The sequence below is a fragment of the Mus pahari genome, chromosome 16 (assembly GCF_900095145.1).
Source record: "Mus pahari chromosome 16, PAHARI_EIJ_v1.1, whole genome shotgun sequence".
Taxonomy (NCBI): Eukaryota; Metazoa; Chordata; class Mammalia; order Rodentia; family Muridae; genus Mus; species Mus pahari.
In genome coordinates, this window is record NC_034605.1 from 35,522,960 (window position 1) to 35,541,690 (window position 18,731).

Consider the following 18,731-nt stretch of genomic DNA (forward strand, 5'->3'; position numbering starts at 1 on the left):
TCTGTGCAAGGTTCTGCTAGTTTATCCTGTGCCACAATATACACTTGAAATTGATCAAGTATCTTCTAGGGCCCCTGGCTTTGTATGGACAAACACTATCTCCTGGAGAGTACTCAGCCCATGTCTTCAATTAAAATTTGTAGAGCACAACACCTGAATGCTTAGATGCCCCTCCAGCAAATTGAGATGAGACATACATGGGGTTAACGAAATTCTTGAGCAGAAGTTGGAGTTCTATGTTGTTCTTTGCCCTGACTATGGCCACATCTGACTGCATGGCCCAGATGGAAGAACATAGGACAACAAGAGTTACTGTCTACATGTAATCACAGAGGGCTTGGAAGGATCCCAAAAACTCTGTTCTGGCATCTGTGAGACATGTGTTGGTCACTAATTGCCAATACATATGAACATATGAAGCATTTTCGACAACCAGTCTGAATGGACATTGGGAACATCAGATTGTAAAACTATTTTATAACAAACCAACAGTAAAATATTGAATAATGAAAATCTTTATTGTAAGTTGAGGAGACTGACCTGGAAGGGATTTGTTGACTCAATTTAGTTATTAATGAGCAGAGTAGTGGGCGCTACAAATACAAATGAAGATTAGCCAGAGGGACAATGAGGAAACAGTGAATTCTTTTTGTAAGTTAGGAAAACAAGAAGAAAGAGGTCTATCCTTAAGAAAGATGTTTAAGAGGCAACTCAGGACTGACCCTGAACTATCCTAGAGCCTTAAGAAAACATCAGTAGTTCGGCACAGTAACAGCCCAAGGAGTTCATGGGGCCCATGTGCATGGCCCCACTCATAGAAGCAGAAAACTGGGGTAGCTACCACTCATGGAAGCAGAAAACTGGGGTAGCCAGAACAGAGCTCCAAGCAAGGCACAGTTCCCTGAATGCCATTAATGCTTCCACATTTTAGAAAGACGCCATAGTCCCTGGTGTGAGAACACAGGCAAAGGACAGGCAAGGGGGCCTACCTGGTGACTTATGTTCCAGGTTTTAGATTTGGGCTTGAATGAGAAAGAAGGACAGTACCTTACTAGACTTTTGTGAGAATAAAATGAAAATTGTAAAGTATTTTAAGTGTTTTACACTGCAATCAGTAATTAGTAACATTTTCAAGGACATGAAGAGGCTGGGTGAATATTTTAAGTTAATAGTACTTCAGATCTGGGAAAGGTGTTTTCACTCCTCCCCAAAACACACACCCTAGACCTGAGGAGGGAACCCAGGGCTTTGAGCCTTTAGGTAAGCTCTCTACCACTGAGACAAAAACCCCAACACCAAACTGTGTTTTCTTAAAAAGAAATCTTCAGAAACAGCTCTTAGAACTGTTCACATACATGGGAGTGGGAAAGACTTCTTTGCTGCTCAGAATTGGCTGCCCAGCTACTTGGGCTGTGCTGAAAACCTTGGGGTTCCTACCAGGGTAAAAACTGTCAGAGAGGTTTTTGTTGTTGTTGTTGTTGTTGTTGTTGTTGTTGTTGTTGTGTTGTTTTGTTTTTTAAGTAGGCTGTCAAAGATCTAAGTCTGACTTACATAGTTTACCCTTTTATTCTCATGTGTACTTTTATCCCATTCTACGTGGAAAGCACAGCTTCAGAAGAAACAATAAGTGAGTATCTATGTACAATATGATGCTTGGTATGCTTTTATGATCTGCCAATGCACAAAGATATTGAGTAAAGGAGCTATCCCTTACTGTCTGTATCTGTTAGCTATCAAACTACTGTCTGTCCTGTCACAGATATTCTGCTGGGTGAGCAGACCCCAATCTGACACTCAGGAGAGAGGGAAGGAGGAAAAAACAAGGAAAGAAGGGGATGAAAAGGGGGAAAGGAGAAAATAACGGAGAGTTAGGAAAGATAAAGCAGCTAAGGACAGAGAGGCAGGGTCTAGCAAGTTAGAATAGATCATCCTGAAGTATCTAAGCAACTCTGCTTTCTTTGAGCCTCATAGACTTTGAAGATCTCAGTGTGCTATATACACTTAAGCAAGCAAACCTGCAATTCATCAGGGATAAATTTAATAGATGACTCACTGGCCAAAGCCAGTCTAGGATGCTGTTTCCCAAAGGCCCTGACAGTCAACCACAATGAAACTTTCAGCTCCACTGACAATAGGCAATGGTATTTAAATCACCCGCCCCTTCTTGAACCTTCTTTGGCTTTGTTTTGTTTTCTTTTGTATTTAAAGATAAGGATCAAATGAAATGAGTTCTGTAAAACTTGTCTTTCCTGTACAGAGGTGATATCTCCTTCAAATTACATGATTGTACAACTATTAAATTAATATTGAAGAGAAAGCCTGCTGCTTAGCATGTAGGACTCTGCCTTTGTAACTTCTGGCTCTTCAAATATTTCACAGTGGTTTTCATTCCACTTCTCCTGCTGGAGGTAGATAAGGGGAGAATTAGAAGGTCAGTGACAAAACAGGAAATTTTAGAAAGTATTATTATTTGTAACATCAAGTGAAAAGTGCATGGCTGTGCATTGGTCACCATTTAAAGTCAGCAGAGTAAGCTGGAGACATAGTTAAGTGGTAAAGAGCAGTTGCTGCTCTTGCAGAGGACTTAGGTTTAGCTCCCAGCAACCAAATGGCTCACAGCCATCTGTAACTGGAGTTCTAGGGAATTTGGCACCATCACAGGCACCAGCCACACATGTGGTACATATATCCAAGCAGGTAAACATCCATCCACATACAAATAATGTTTAAATTAGTAAGAAAAGGCTTTGGCATCTTACAAGGATAGTCCAGACACCAAAACCAGACCCACACCTAGAACTAAAGAGTCAGCAGCAACAGGACTGAACCCTGCACAGCACGAAGCAAGGACTTTGTGGAGGGAAGGGCAGCTTCTGGTAATGCCAGCCTTTCCTTATGACTGTCAGCCAGGGCCAAAGGTTTTGTGGGAGAAATCAAATGCAAAGATGCAAATCAAAGGATATCAAAATCCAGAAGTACAATACTCTTTCTGGGTTTAAGTAAAGATCTGGTGAGAACTTCCTATATTTATGCTCAAACTCAAAATTTAAAGATACAGTTAGAACCAGCAAGTCATTTTGACATAAAGGGGATACCATGTGATGAAAAACAACCATGAAAGTACTGGGATTCTAGTGTTTGCCTTTTCCTGGAGAATAGGAGGTAATATTCTGGTGCCATGAGCTTGGTGGCTTGAGGTGGGAAGCCACAGTCATCTGCCTGGAATGCCTCCTATCCCCTCCAACACAGATGCCCAGCCACCATCATTATGTCCTATGAGTCAGAGGCTTCCAGACAGGCTGAGGAACTAGGACTTATCGTTTTAACATGAAGGAGTCACGAGTGGATGCTGCAGTCCTCCTTAGAAGGGGAAAAAAATACGGGAGGAAATAAAGAGACAAAGTGTGGAGCAGAGACTGAAGGAAAGGCCATCCAGAGACTGCCCCACCTAGGGATCCATCCCATATAATCACCAAACCCAGACACTATTGTGGATTCCAAGAAGTGCTTGCTGACAGGAGCCTGATATAGCTGTCTCCTGAGAGGCTCTGCCAGAGCTTGACAAATACAGAGGCAGATGCTCAAAGCCAACCATTGGAATGAGTACAGGATCCCCAATTGAGGAGTTAGAGAAAGGATTGAAGGAGCTGAAGGCATTTGCAACCCTGTAGGAAGAACAGTATCAACCAGACCCCCTAGAGCTCCCAGGGACTAAACCACCAACCAAAGAGTACACATGGAGGGATCCATGGCTCAAACTGCATATGTAGCAGATGATGGCCTTGTTGGGCATCAATAGAAGGAGAGGCCCTTGGTTCTGTGAATGCTCCAGTGTAGGGGAATGCCAAGATGGGGAGGTGGGAATGGGTGAGTGGGTGGGAGAACACCCTCATAGAAGCAGGGGGAGGGGAGGTAGGATAGAGGATTTCTGTGGGGGAAAACCAGGAAAGGGGATAACACTTGAAATGTAAATAAATAAAATATCCAATAAAAAGATTTTACCTCCTCCTTAAAAAACAAAAACAAAAACAAAAACAAAAAACCAAAACAAAACCATGAAGGAGTCAAGCAACCAGAAGAAAATAAAGTCACACCCACCAAAAACCTCATCTAACACCTCCTTTCTTCTTCCTGTATAACCTGCTTTGATTTTTATCCTTATTGTGAGGTTAGTGTTAATAGGAATCTTTAAGGTTACATTCTAAGTTTCTAAGTTCTAGGACATACTCAAGCAAAGCAGAGCCCTGGCTTCCATCCCAAGCACCTCACACACAAAGAATCTGTAAGTACAATGTTAATTATATTGAAAACACAGACCCTTAACCTACTCCCTAACTTTGTGTGTTGGAGTTAATAAAAAATGAGAAGGGAAGAAATGTAAAAGTCGAAATTTTTTTCAGTGAAAACAGCACCTACAATAGAAATCTAGGTCTACCTAGAGGAACTGTCCAGTAAATGAGATCCTAGTAAGCTGGGCTAACCCATCAGCAAAAAAGTTTCTAAACTGCCTCATACCACATTATCAGACACAGGAGATACTGGGCTTCTTAGTGCTGTTTTTGTAATTTTATTTTTTTTTTTGTAAATCAGGTCTATTGGAGCTTGCATGTAATATTTTTTTCTGTTAACTCAGATACCATATTAAGGATAAGAATAAAGTCTAATAGTTAAATGTAAATTCTAATTTTCTGCTGTTAGATGAAGCTGGCATAGCATAAGAGTACACGGGTATGCCTGTACTTTCTTTACAGCAGGTCCTTGAACAAGTTTTGCTGGAATCCTGGAAATCCATCTTATATCAACAAAAGTGTGGTAATCATGTTCAGTAAGTGAGAAATACCTTAGTGTAACCAAATATCCATAATAGCACATATCTCATATGAATACCTCATTATATATTTTAAAAGGGTGCCAGTTTACAACAAAATGGTCATATATTCACTCACACTCGTTCTGTACAAGTCAAGTTGCAAGGCATGATGTAACCCAAAATAAAGATGAGAACGATCCAGGCCCTATGTTAAGGCTTCACTGAGTCATAGTCTGAAACATAGCCCCAGGCCTATGGAAGACCACTGTGACCTCAAGCAAACTTGTAGGGAGAATACATTACTGCCCATCTTCTGCCTATGCATAATTGGGCATTCAAATGGTTAAAGCCAGTTTCATTATGCAGAAATAATGTGCACAGTAAGCAAATATCTACATGATCTACACCTATCAGTCCAAACAGAGAATCACTTGAATTATGTCCTGAGTAACAACTGCTTTCTCTCTCAAAAAAAAAAAAAAAAAAAAAAGTCCCAAGCAATAATCAGGGTCCTAGACTGACTCTCTTCACTCTTGAGGCCCTGACTTCTTGAACTGTAGTTTCACATTCATTCTACAGTTTTGTTTTGAATTAAGTCTCCCTGTTACTCTGCAATCTGGGTGAGCTTTTACTGCCATGTGGGTGAACCTTTACTTCAATTCTTTAAAGGGCAGTCCAGGAACCTGGAACTCTTGCCCAGCCCCCAACCACCAGTAACAATGTTGTTGCTCTGATTCCACTGAAGAGAATAAGCAGAAGAGACATTTCTTAGTGTGGAGTAAAGCGGGGCAGAAAGTAAAGTATGTTTCATTACTTCAGAGAATGTTCATCTTAGAACATTTTGGTTTTGTGGCTTTGGATAAAAAGGCACAATTAAATGTTTGTATTCAAGGATCCCCTGAGGCTAAGCCCAGGAACCCTGGCCTCAGTGTGGGTACCCTAGTGGTCCAGAAAACAAAAGGGGCAGATTCTCCAGCTGCTCTGCCAGGTTCGATGAGAGGACACCATGTAATTTAGGTAAACGATTTCCTGTAGTAAAGGTGATCATAAGTAGGATACAGCCAAACTGTGCCTGATAATGAATTTAAAACAGGGATTTTGCCTTTAGGATTTTGTTTGTTTTTTATTTTTAGTTTTTTTTTTCTTTCGGGGTGGGGAAGAGGCAGAGAACAAAAAGAGTGAATAAGAGATAGAGAAAGGGAAAAGGGAGAGAAAATGAAAGTGAGGAAAGAAGAGAAATTTAGAGAGATATATTTATAGTATTTGTGTGTATATAGCACATGAGTATAAAAGACAGTATTGACTGCAAATACATTTTTCACTTTCCAAAATGCACTGGTGTACAAGTTGTAAGGATGCTAATATTTGGTTATTTTCATAAAAAACTATCTGTGAGCTTAGATGATATGTGATGGAAATATTCTATCTACATTGCACTAATAAGCTTGCTATTGAAATTATAGAGCTTTCATTCATTCATGGGAGGAAGTAGGCATCAGGTGGGCGAAGCTGAACATAGGGAACCTTGTGTGGAGTATTGGAGGTCTACATACAACAATGGAGGTGGTAGCAGGTAGATGGGAAGGGGAGATGGGAAAATCTTCAGTACAGGGAATGTGACTGAATCATCTAAGTGTGACAAGAACTTTTAACTCTTTCTGGAGATTAAACTTGGGGACTAGAACCACAATCTTTTTCAGTGTGGATGACCAGGCCCGTGTGTAATCATTGAAAATTTGTCTCCTCCATGGGAGTGGCTAGCGGACAGAGAAGAAATGATGTGATTAACTGCTACTCATGAGAACCTTAAATGTGATTTGCAGTTTCCTAACCCATGCATATAGGCTCTCTACCTATATAATATGCTCCATTCTATATGCTTTTCTATCCCCTTAAATCTGAAGTCATATGTATATACAGATACACTCAGACAGATACTTCATGAACTGCTTTTAAAAAGTTTTATTGCATCTCTCTCTTTCTCTCTCTCTCTCTCTCTCTCTCTCTCTCTCTCTCTCTCTCTATATATATATATATATATATATATATATATATATATATATATATGTTGAATGTGTATCTGAATGGTCAAATGTGTCTGCATATGTGTGCAGATGTATGTGGAAGCCAAATGTTGACATCAGGTATTTAATTTAACAGATAGGCAGGTACCAATCCAGCCCAGCTTTTGTGTTGATGTTGGGGTTCTCATGCTTGCATAGCAAACACTTTATCTTGAGTCCTGGTTTTTACATCTATTGTCAGGTGCTTCATTTTATATGTTTAAAATCAGACTAACTATGTGATCTAAAATACATTCACACTCATGGTCAGACAGTGAATAATTCATGTGAGAAATACAGACAGGACAGTTGTCTTCCACCAAGACTGTAACTGAGATGAGTCTATACTGGTTTAGGGGCAGGCAATGATAGGCCATTATTTCTAAGCTATCAAGATCTGACCATATGAAACATAGACTGATGACTGTCTATATTTTTATTGGCTTAAAAAACCCAACACACTGAAAATGTTAAAGTTTTTTCGCATAGGGTAAGATATATACTAGCACATTAGGTACAACGTTCCATTCCAACACCATACACAAATTCACAAACATAGTATACACACACACATAAACACACACATATTTGGGTGTGAGTGTGTGTACACCATAATTACACATGCACACCACACATATATACAAATGATACATACTCTCTATACACTATGTTCTGTAGACAGATACTATATATATGTGTGTGTGTGTATATATACACATATCTATGTAATACTTTGTATATATACACACATCACACATACACATACTATACACACTATACAAACTATACTCTGTATACTACCAAACATACACACACACACACAAACACACATGTTCCATTAGAAATGAAATCTAATCTTATAGGGAAGTATTAAATACAATCTTTGAAAAATACTGTCATTTCTATGTTGTTCTAGCAAATTAAACATTTCTAGAAAGACAACTTGAAAAACAAAAGCAGCTTTATTTGGAGAGAGAGTACATGTAACACAATTTCTACATTTTTGAAGGGTAAATTATCTAGACTTCATAACCCTTCTCATTTTAAAAAAGATATAGTATTCACACCCACAGGAAGTAAACACACATTTCCCTGATATGAATTTAGAGAATTATACACAATAAATTTGATATGCCATTTGCAGCTTTGACTGTCTTTTGTCATCAGTGTGTTGTAAAGCAAATATTTGCATGTCTTTACAGATGTATATACACCAGATTATGATGCAAGCATTAAATTTCTCTTAAATTAGACGACAGGACATTTATCACATATCTCTGCTTTTAAGGGTATGAGATACTAGCAGCAGCCTGACAGAGAAGAAATGGTAGTAAGGTGAACAAGTCAGTTTTCTCCAGCTCTGTAAGTCTACTCCATTGCAAGGCTTCCTAGCATTTACTGTAAACACTAAGGACTGGGACTCTCAGGAACAGTCCATTGGAGGAAAATGTGGGAGAGGGAGTGAAACCTTCACAGCATGCTCCTCCCAGACTTAGCTTCTGCATTTTGCCTGATAAGGCTGGGAGGATAGCTCTATCAAGGCTTGAGAATTATCCCTGCTAGAATCCTATCCTACACAGACTTCTGCTATTCTTGATCCTTACACAGCAAGAAGTGAAAAAGGAGAGAAGCTTGGTTTCTCATCTCCATGGCAACAGAATACTATACAGATGCTTCTGCTAATGTACCTATTCCCTTTAGCAACATAAGCCAGTGAGAATAGTGGCATAGGCACCAAGCCTGGGCTGGAAGTCTTGGTTCCTGTCCAGTGCAAAACACTATGCCCTAGTCCCCTTAGATCCTTTATCTGTATAGAATGTGATGCCCATCGTTCAGGAATGTTGTGCAATTATACAAGATGATGTATAGACGATCCTCAGTCAAATTTCAAGCACTTCATATATGGCTATATCTCGCATAGTTTTTATTTCTACCATTACCATTGATGTTATTTAGCATCTACTCCTTCAAAACAACACCAAAACATTGTTCAGTAAATTTGAATATTACCTGATTTGTCTCTGGACAGTAGAACTCCCCAGTGACATCAGCTATGGGCACAAAAACCTGTTAAGGATTTACACATGTTTTTTTCAGGTTCTAAAAAGGTGGTACCTTTCAAGGGAGATGAACCCTCTTGTATTAAGAGCATACCTGTGAATAGCTCCTGCCAATTATCTTATCCAATATTTTCTGGATAGAATTATGTTCCAGAAAATTCTATCAACATGGACTACAGCCAAAGCTTGTTAACTAAACTGTTATCAACATTTTATTTAAGCATATGGCACCACTTTATAGAATGTTATTATGTATTTATGCTTGTTTTTGTTGAAAAGGTTCATAGTCATGAAAGCTTGGGTCCCTACCTCAATCTAATCTGGCCACATAGACAGTCAGATGTCATATGTCTGGGCAGTCATCCTTATATATTGTTAAAAAATCATTTACCTTTGTGTAGTATACCTTTCTTTTCAATTTATGTGGCTTTAAATAAAGTATCCACGACTGTCATTAGTGGCAATTACAATTATGACCAGAGAGTTTGTTATCTGAGTTCATGTTAAAGGAAATTAATTCAAAGGCTCCTTCTCTGACTATATTCCATCTTTGCTACAGCACTGTCAATGAGAGTTGGCTTAAATAGAGCATCTATGACAGCACACTGCCAAACTCACTATAGGTTCTTTCAGTGTTCATGAAGGTGGAGTATCTCCATCACTATCGAGAGTTAATAAATTTCTGAGTTCTAACACAGTCACCTTCTTTGTTCAAATAGAAAAAAATAATTGAAAGTAACTCAGTCTATTTTATTATTGAAGCAAATGGGTTTAGAGACAGTGTTCTCAGCATTTCTAAGCATATGCAGATGTGTAACAGAAGGCAAAGCACCATGAATACTACTGAGAAAATAACATGCTTATGTTATACTATTTCTCTTCATTTAAGGTCAGCTTCTCATGTCCACATCTCATTCTCTGCTTTCTTATCTTTTGTAAAAATTTTAATAGCATTGATATAATAATCTCATATCTAAGGATACCTACTGTAAATGTTTCTTTGTTATTAAATCTTAGAAGGCTACCTTAAAAAAAAGCAAATGTTACAGTATTCTAAATTTTAAATCATAATTTACGTGCATAAAATAAACTAGTACTTCCTGCTCAAGTTCATGCATAAGTTTAATTGTTACAATCAAGAATGGAAACACAGGTGAAGCTAACCTCTGTGCTAGCAGTGAACTGCAATCTACTGCCTATTGTAAACGTTCTTTCTTTTGAATTAAATCACTACACATGGATACTGGGTTCAATTTCTAGAAAAAATTCCTTTAAGACAGAGTCCATTGATGGCCAACTAGGCAATCCTCTGCTACATATACTACTAGAGACACATTTCTGGGAGTAGAGGGTACTGGTTAGTTCATATTGTTGATCCTCCTATAGGGTTGCAGACCCTTTAGCTCCTTGGTTACTTTCTCTAGCTCCTTCACTAGGTGCCCTGTGTTCCATCCAATAGATGACTGTGAGCATCCACTTCTGTATTTGCCAGGCACTGGCATAACCTCTGAAGAGACAGCTATATCATGGTCCTGTCAGCTAAATCTTGCTGGCATATGCAATAGTGTCTGGGTTTGGTGGTTGTATATAGGATGGATCCCTGGGTGGAAGCAGGAGTGGGTGGGTTTGGGAGAAGGGCGGGGGGAGGGTATAGGGACTTTCAGGATAGCATTTGAAATGTAAATGAAGAAAATATCTCATAAAAAATTCTGAAGAATAAAAAAAATGCCCAGACATAAAGCAAAGGCTGAGAAAAAAAAAAAAGACAGAATCCAATGTGAGCACAGGAATATGTGAACAGCTGTACAATGACGGGGAACTGATGACATTGCTTCCAAGCTAGTTCACGTCTACTTATCAGCCAAACCAGCCACAAACCCGACATGGATATTTAAGAGCATGGTAACCAGAGCAAAGAAAAATTAATTTAAAAGAAAAAGAAAACTACACTCTTTGTACATAGCTCAGTAAACAAAGATAAGGTAAGCTTAACTTTATAGGAATTCTAAGAGTGGAAAGCTTTAACTATACCAGAGATAACTTTCTATTTAACCGTAACATATTACCTTGCAATATCAGGATGGGTAGAGCTCAGTGTTATGTAATGGCAAGAAGTATGAGGCTTGCTTATAACCTTAGCACAGAACCAAAAGCTCCCTAACACCAGTACTTGGAGAGGATTTGAGAGACTCCATATCTAAAGATCTTAGATTAAATAAACCAAGATTAGATATTATTTGTTGAAGATTTCAGAACTAGTCGTTTTGTGAATGTTGTTGTGGGAAAGAAGGAAATATGAACTAAGTCAGGTAGGATGAAAGCTTTAGAAAATGCATAGATATCTTCCAACACTATAAACGTCAACATACACATCTATCGTTCAACACACTGGCCAGCACTTTCATTTCGATCAAAAATAGAAAATTTGGGGAAGGTTTCGTTGGTAAGGAATATTCACCAGTGTACAATTCTGAGCCCCGGCCCTTTAAATAGTTTAGTGCAGTTAGCCATATCTGTGTCAGCAGAGGCTTCTTTCTGACCACGTCTAGGTCAAGTTTCTCACTGCCGGCCTCACATTTAAAGTATAAACTAATACAGGCAGTTTTAATGTAATGAGTCAGTTCCTACCTCTACATAGTCCTTGGCATGGCCCCAGTCTCGTTTGGCATCCAGATTTCCCAAACTGAAACATTCCAGTTGTCCAAGGTAAATCTTAGCTACTGACCGGCTAATTTTTCGAGTAACAAAATTAGCTCCTAAAAAAAAGAGACAAAAGATGTATTATCAGTAGAGTACACTTGACATTTCACAGTATCAGCCTCTGGGCATTTCTTTCATCCCATTCCCTCCCCCTAAAATAACAATATAAAAAGAAGAACGATCATTAGCTGTCATCTGGACAAGTTAAGAAGCTCTAATTCTAAGTGTCATATCAGCTCTACTTTCATAACAAACATTTCTTCTTTGGAGGATGTCTTAACATTCCTAATTTGCTGTTTCAATGTGTAACCCAGGCTTTAGGCCAAAGAAAAGCTATTGGAATGCCAGTTTTTAAACAGAAAATTCTAAAGGGTTGTATAAAGGGAAATGCCAGAATGGAAGACAGACATCTAAGACCACCCTGATTTTTTTTAAACACAAACATCATATATTTCTATTAATAAGGCTATTTTAGGACCCATGGGAAGAGAGAGGAAAGTAACCGTTCACAGGGTAAAACTAGTTACAGGAAACCCAACAGGATTTTCTTTGGGCTGCCTTTCTCTTAACAAAATAAGTGGTGCTCACTCTCATCCAGAAACCTGCACATCCATCCAAATATAAAGAGTCATACAGTTCTAAGTCAAGAGTTCTCTGTACCACACTTACTATAAGGTCACTTTCCAATTTCATGTAAATGTCACCTACAAAAATTTGCTTCTGAATTTTGTACAAATATTTTGAATAAACCACAAATTAATAAAAGTACTGAAATTGTTTTGATTTTGTTTATTAATGATAATGTTCATCAACCTTTACTTTTATTCTTTCTTCTTTACTCATTCCATAAGATATGTAGTCTCAAATTGGATATGGTGTTATAGACCTGTAATATCACTATTAGGGAGATTTGAGAGACAGGGGATCATGAATTCCAGGCTACCCTGGGCTATATAGTTAAGAATTTATCTCAAAACATTATATATATATATATATATATATATATATATATATATATATATATATTACACACATATATAAATACACATATATAAATACACACATATATATATGTATTTGTTAAATAAAACCAAAAATATATCTACCCATATATACAGTTATATGGGGAGACAGGAAATAAGGAAGAGGGAAGGAGGGAGACAAGCAGAGAGAGAAGGAGAGAGAGAAAGAAAGAAAGATTGAGAGGCAACATTTGTTGATTAGACTGGTCCTATGATCTGTGTTCAAAAGATTCTATGTTACGGTTCTGAATAACTGCAACAGTGCATGCCAGATTTCTACCTATCATAAAGGAGGATAAACTTAAAATGAGCTTCTGGGATGACTTTATTTAAGTCTCTGTATCTGGCTAATATATCAGAAAACACCATTTACTGGCTTACTACATTTTAGATACATGGTTTCTAACATCATGTGATGGTGAACTTTGCCTCTGCTCCTTATGCAGGCAGAAGATGGAGGCAAACATGACAAAGGTTTGGATTTATGAAGAAACTGGCACAGGAATGAGGAGTATACTTCTAAATAGATTTTCTAAACACAGGCAAGGACATAGACTACAAGTTCAAACACAAGCTCTACATATTCACAGCATGTTGTAGCATTAAAAACACTGTAATAAGGGCATAGGAAATTAAATGCTTAATACCCAAACACATCATGGGGCCAAAGTGGTATACAGCTAAAACCTCAGCACTCCGAAGCGGAGGGAGAACTAGAATCTGAAAACAGCTTGAACTCATAAAGACCTTGTCTCAAAGCTACAGACAACAAGAAAGGAAATCAAACTTTCAGCTTTCCATGGTAACGGACAAAACACAGAGGTCCATCAAGAAAGAGCCTTTCAAGCATTTAGTGGACGTAGTTTTGAATTTTTTAAATATTCTACTGATTAGCCATACATTTAAGTTTTTAATTAGATTCAGATTTGTGTTTGTCTTTACTGTAGGGACTATGCTATCAACTCAAAGCGAAGGAGTATAACAAGTGATACCTACTTATTAGAATGTGTTCCCAATAAGAATTAGTGAGTTTTTTCCCCACCATACTATCTTTCCAAAGGAATATCTGACTTCATAAGACTCACCTTCCACCCAGGAGAACCTCAGCATGTGCACTGAACGGGACACAAGGCACTGGAAATTATATATATATTATTATTTGTGACTATTGTGAAGGGTGTTGTTTCCCTAATTTCTTTCTCGTCCCGTCCCAACTCCAGTTCTTTACTACAGTATGGATCGGCTCTGACATGTCTGTCCCTAAAAGCTAACAAAATCAACAATCCATTTTCATATGCTTTTTAATAAAGAACTTTCATAGGTTTATTGAATTACGTCTTTATTTTTATGTTTACTGGGTATCTTATTGGATATTTCTTTATATGCTTAGAGGATATTTTCTATAGAAAAGGTTATAGCTAGGTTACTAATCTTTCAACTACAGACTTCCTGGTGCTTTATACACTCTGGCTCTAAGCCTGTTCATATAAAATATTTGCTCACGGTGTGTACTATCTTCACACCTGCAGTGGTGCTCCCTGAAGCTCTCTTTTGCTGTTGCCAGGTTTCGTTTTGATGGAGTCCAGTTTGCCTATTCTAGCTTCATTTTATGTGACACTGTGATTCTACTCAAAGTTGGATTTGATGTAGGTAATATAATTAGTAAATTATACATGTTATTCATCACTATAACTATTACAATAAATGGTAACAGTATCAATGGTAAGAAGTTTCATTGAAAACTTTAAATTTCTTCTTTCATGACTTTCTTATCGGTGTGATTTTGGAAGTCTGCGATTGAGAATAGGTGTAAATGAGCAGTAATTGGTAACAGCATATGTGAACTCATACAAGAAGCCTTGAGTTCCAAGTCAATGTATAATCACAAGAGCAGAATGAAACAAGGTTTGAGATCATGACTTTTGCTAGCATTGACAATAAAGAGAATTTCTGTTCAGGAGAGAAAGAAGCTATGAAAACTGCCACATTGAAAACACAAACACATTATATGTAAAATATAGTGACTTATTGTTTTTTAATCAAAAGCAGAAAACTGGGTATGGTGGTACACATTTGTGATACCAGCACGTGGGGTTTTGAGGCTCTGAATCCTCAGTTCCAGGCTAGCACAGGTCACATGGGAGGAAGAAGTAGGATATGGGGAAGAAGAAGAATTTGATGGATCTCTAAGAGATAAAAGAAAAAAAAATGTATAGGTAAAGACAGATGCCAAATGCACAATGAATCAGTGGTGTTTCTGATATTACATGCTGCATTGTATCACATATTCACTTCAGGCTCAGTTCTGAACACAGGATGCTCACTTTCTGCTACAGATACAGTGTTACTCCATACTATGCCAGCAAATGCTACATGAAACCCTTGAATTTAGACCTGTGACTGTACTGTGATGAGCTGCCGTGTTTTTACAATATAGTTGAAGTTTTCTGCTCCTGGAGAAACTGAATAACTTAATTACAGAAAAGATGGAGTTTTGGCATTTTCTAGCATCAGTCCTCAGAATTTATTAAATTAGTCTATATCTTGTATTTTATAAGGCTGATTATAAAAATCAAGTTTGAGCACTATAACCATACACACTTATGGACAGCACTGATTAGACTCAGGAGGAAAAGAAGGAGGAGGGAGAGGACAAAAAGAAGAAGAGGAGGAAGAGGAAGAAGAAAAGAAGAAGAGGAGGAAGCATTAGTAGAAGGAACAGGAGGGGGAGTAGAAGTAGAAGGAACAAGAGAACAAGAACAACATGAAGCTCAGAGAGGAATATGGAGATTGGGCAGAAGTTGAAGGGAGAAGAATGAATATGATAAAAATACATTGTAATGTATTAAATTCTTAAAGATAAATAAAAATATTACATATGAAAAGTAAAAGTAATGAAATAGTACTATTTGAGTAGTTGATTTTTCATTAAAATGAACATAGGCTGAGTATTAAGACAGAATTTCCAATAACTTATAAAATAGCCTTTCTGACATTTTTACTACATATATATGTGGGATGGCATTCTCAGCACTAACAGGCTTACCATTAAAACATTGATCAACTCTGAAAACCACTGAAGATGCTTGTATTCAAATATCTGGAGATATCTTGCATTATCAGATTTTAAGTCAAGATTTATTTAGGAAAAAATGAAAAAAAGACACTCAAACTTGCTAGAACCTTTAGTAGACAATGTAGTAGTCTGAATAGGTTTGGCCACCATAGACTCATGTCTGACCCACAGGGGTGACACTATTAGGAGGTTTGACCTTATTAGAATATGTGTGGCCTGGTTGGAGGAAGTATGTCACTGTGGGAGTGGACTTTGAGGCTCCAATGATCAGGCTCTGGCCAGTATGGAAGGCAGTCTTCACATCAGGATAAAGAACTCTCAACTCCTCCTCCAGCACCATGCTTCCATGCTTCTTGACATGATGACAATGGACTGAGCCTCTGAAACCATAAGCCAGCCCCAATTAAATGTTTGCCTTTATAAGAATTGTTGTGGTCATGGTGTTTTTGATAGCAATGAAACCAAACTAAGACAAATAGTAAATTTCTGTACCACAGAACTGGTTTAAAATAATTGTAACTTATTATTAGTAAACAATTTATTTAATGTTTATTTCATTATGATTGTAACTTTTGATTATTGCCTATGTGTTGAATTTCTATAAAAATGTCTCTGGTGTGAGCTGGGTGTGGCAGTACACACCTTTTTAATCCTTGAACTTGGATTTCTGTTTCAGGCCGGCCTTGTCTATAAAAAGCTCCTGTACTACTAAAGTCCTTGTCTCAAAAGTGAAACTCTAACGAAATGGGTCAAAAGTGGAGAAATGTTCTAAGCAGCTAGGCTCTCGGCAGGCAGTAAAATTTCTCACCTGTCTTACCTGAAAGTTGGGATCATAACTTGGGACCAAGGAAGAGTTTACATGTTAAAGGCCACATCAATGAAACGATCTTCTGTTAGTTATAATGTTGATGGTTAGTAAAATAAATCTTTTAACGAGGTAGGTCTCTACTTTTCTTGTTCACTTCTCTTTACACAACCTCTACAGCAGTGGACTAAAGATGAGGTTTTTGGAGTTTCTGTCAATGCTTTTAGGGTCAAACATACTTCAGTTAAAACAGTAAATTAAGAAGAATAAAGGAGGGATGGAGAGATGGCTCAGTGGTTAAGAGCGCTGACTACTCTTCCTAAGGTAGTGAGTTCAAATCCCAGCTACCACATGATGGCTCACAACCATCCATAATGAGATCTGATGCCCTCTTCTGGGGTGTCAGAAGACAGCTACAGTGTACTTACATATAATAAACAAATAAATCTTAAAAAAAAAAAAATTAAGGAATCCTGAGAGGAAGACCATCACCCTGCTTAGTAGTCAGGCCTTGAGATCTCTTTGGGGTAGGATAACAAAATTTTAGTACTTCAAGCTATTCTCAACTGATTTGTTACTGCTGCTGACCTTGACTAACAGTAGACTACAGCCTTATGCCTTCAGTGGGAGTTACTGTCTAATAACTGTAATGGACATATAAAGATTATGTAACTGCAAAGGCCAGCGGAGATTAGGCGAATGACTGTTCATTCTAAGAGACTCAGTGTTCATTTTTCAAGGGACCCAGGAGAAACTAATACATGGGATCTCATCCCCTTCATTAATTAACAAACAGGGCTCTAGTCCTCTACCGACTGCCATATGTGAGCATTCCTCAAGGATGAACACCATGTATAGGAGTGAGAGTATGAAAGGAGATGCCATGTTGGCATCAGAGGCCCCTGCCTGGCAGTACAAAGGGAATGCCATGAAGACAGATGTCCAGGAAGATTATCTGTCCTGTAGTTTTGGGTGGTTTAAGAATGCCATGCCACCTATGATTGATGGATGGATGGATGGATGGATGGATTTCTCTCTCATTTTAGAGGTTCAGAAAAACTGTTTTCTATATTTTTAAATGTTAGGTAGATATACAAATACATAAAACCCATGTGTAAAGCTAAAATCTGTTTCACTTTTTTGTCCATACCTATTCTCAAACTCAAATGCAATTACTTAAGAGATTTTGCACATTTTCAGGCAACTATCCTTCTTTTCTTACGAGGTTATGAGCTAAAGATCATGTTGCCTGTGGTTCTATCCTGGACTCTGTCTCCTTTGTGAGACAAAAGATGACCAGAGAGGGCTGTGAGGCCAAGCTGGCACCAATGCATCAGAAAGTGGATCAAATTAGAGCCACAGCAAACTCCTAGAGTCCTTGCTTTGTTCCTATATCTGATCTTGACATAAATGTATACTAATGTGCAAGTACATATATATATATATATATATATATATATATATATATATATATATATATATACACTCCTCAGCGATTTAAACCTTCTATTGTAATGTAATTGGGTACTTAACATAAGATCCTTGTAATCACACACCTTTTAAAAAGAAAAGCTGAAGGAAAAGAATTAACAAAATTAATAAAAATCTGTCTCTTAAATGACCAGTGTAAGACCAAAGAGATTGATTGCCCTTAATGTATGAGTCGTATACATACTGGAATCGATGAATTTGATAATATATATATATATATATATATATATATATATATATATATATATAAACAATTGTGCATGTAGAGCATGAAGAAATGAGGACAGGAAAGGCTAAATACAAGGGCATAAGGAAAGAGCAAATGTAGCTAGTAGACACAGGTTAGGAAAGTGTTATCATATGTATGACATAAGGCTAATTGCTCTTATGGCTAATTTTGACATGGACTATTTTTGGGTTTGGTGGTGGATAAGTACATAAAAGATACTGGATACTAAATGTCTAAAACTGATCATGAAGTTTCACAGCTTCTGTTCTGAATGCCAATTCTACCTGCAACAATTCATTACACGCTATACAGTTGGTGTCTCATTGATTTTGATGTGTGATATTCCACCGAGGTTTTTAAAATAATAAAGTTTATTAAAAAATATTATCAGTTGTTAAGTCTCAATGTACTTAAAACATTGTACTTCCATAGAGACTTATTTTTTTTAATTAATCACTTTATTGGTTTACACTTC

The 18,731-nt window shown here is 37.6% G+C and overlaps 1 protein-coding gene across 1 annotated transcript in view; it reads right to left on the reverse strand.

Annotated features, from left to right (window-relative positions):
- Positions 1-18,731, reverse strand: part of Gmds (GDP-mannose 4,6-dehydratase) — a 527,721-nt gene that overhangs the window by 274,902 nt on the left and 234,088 nt on the right. The window contains exon 7 of the mRNA XM_021215423.2: positions 11,562-11,689. Within this exon, the coding sequence (XP_021071082.1) occupies positions 11,562-11,689 (128 nt within the window). The remainder of the gene's footprint in view (positions 1-11,561; positions 11,690-18,731) is intronic.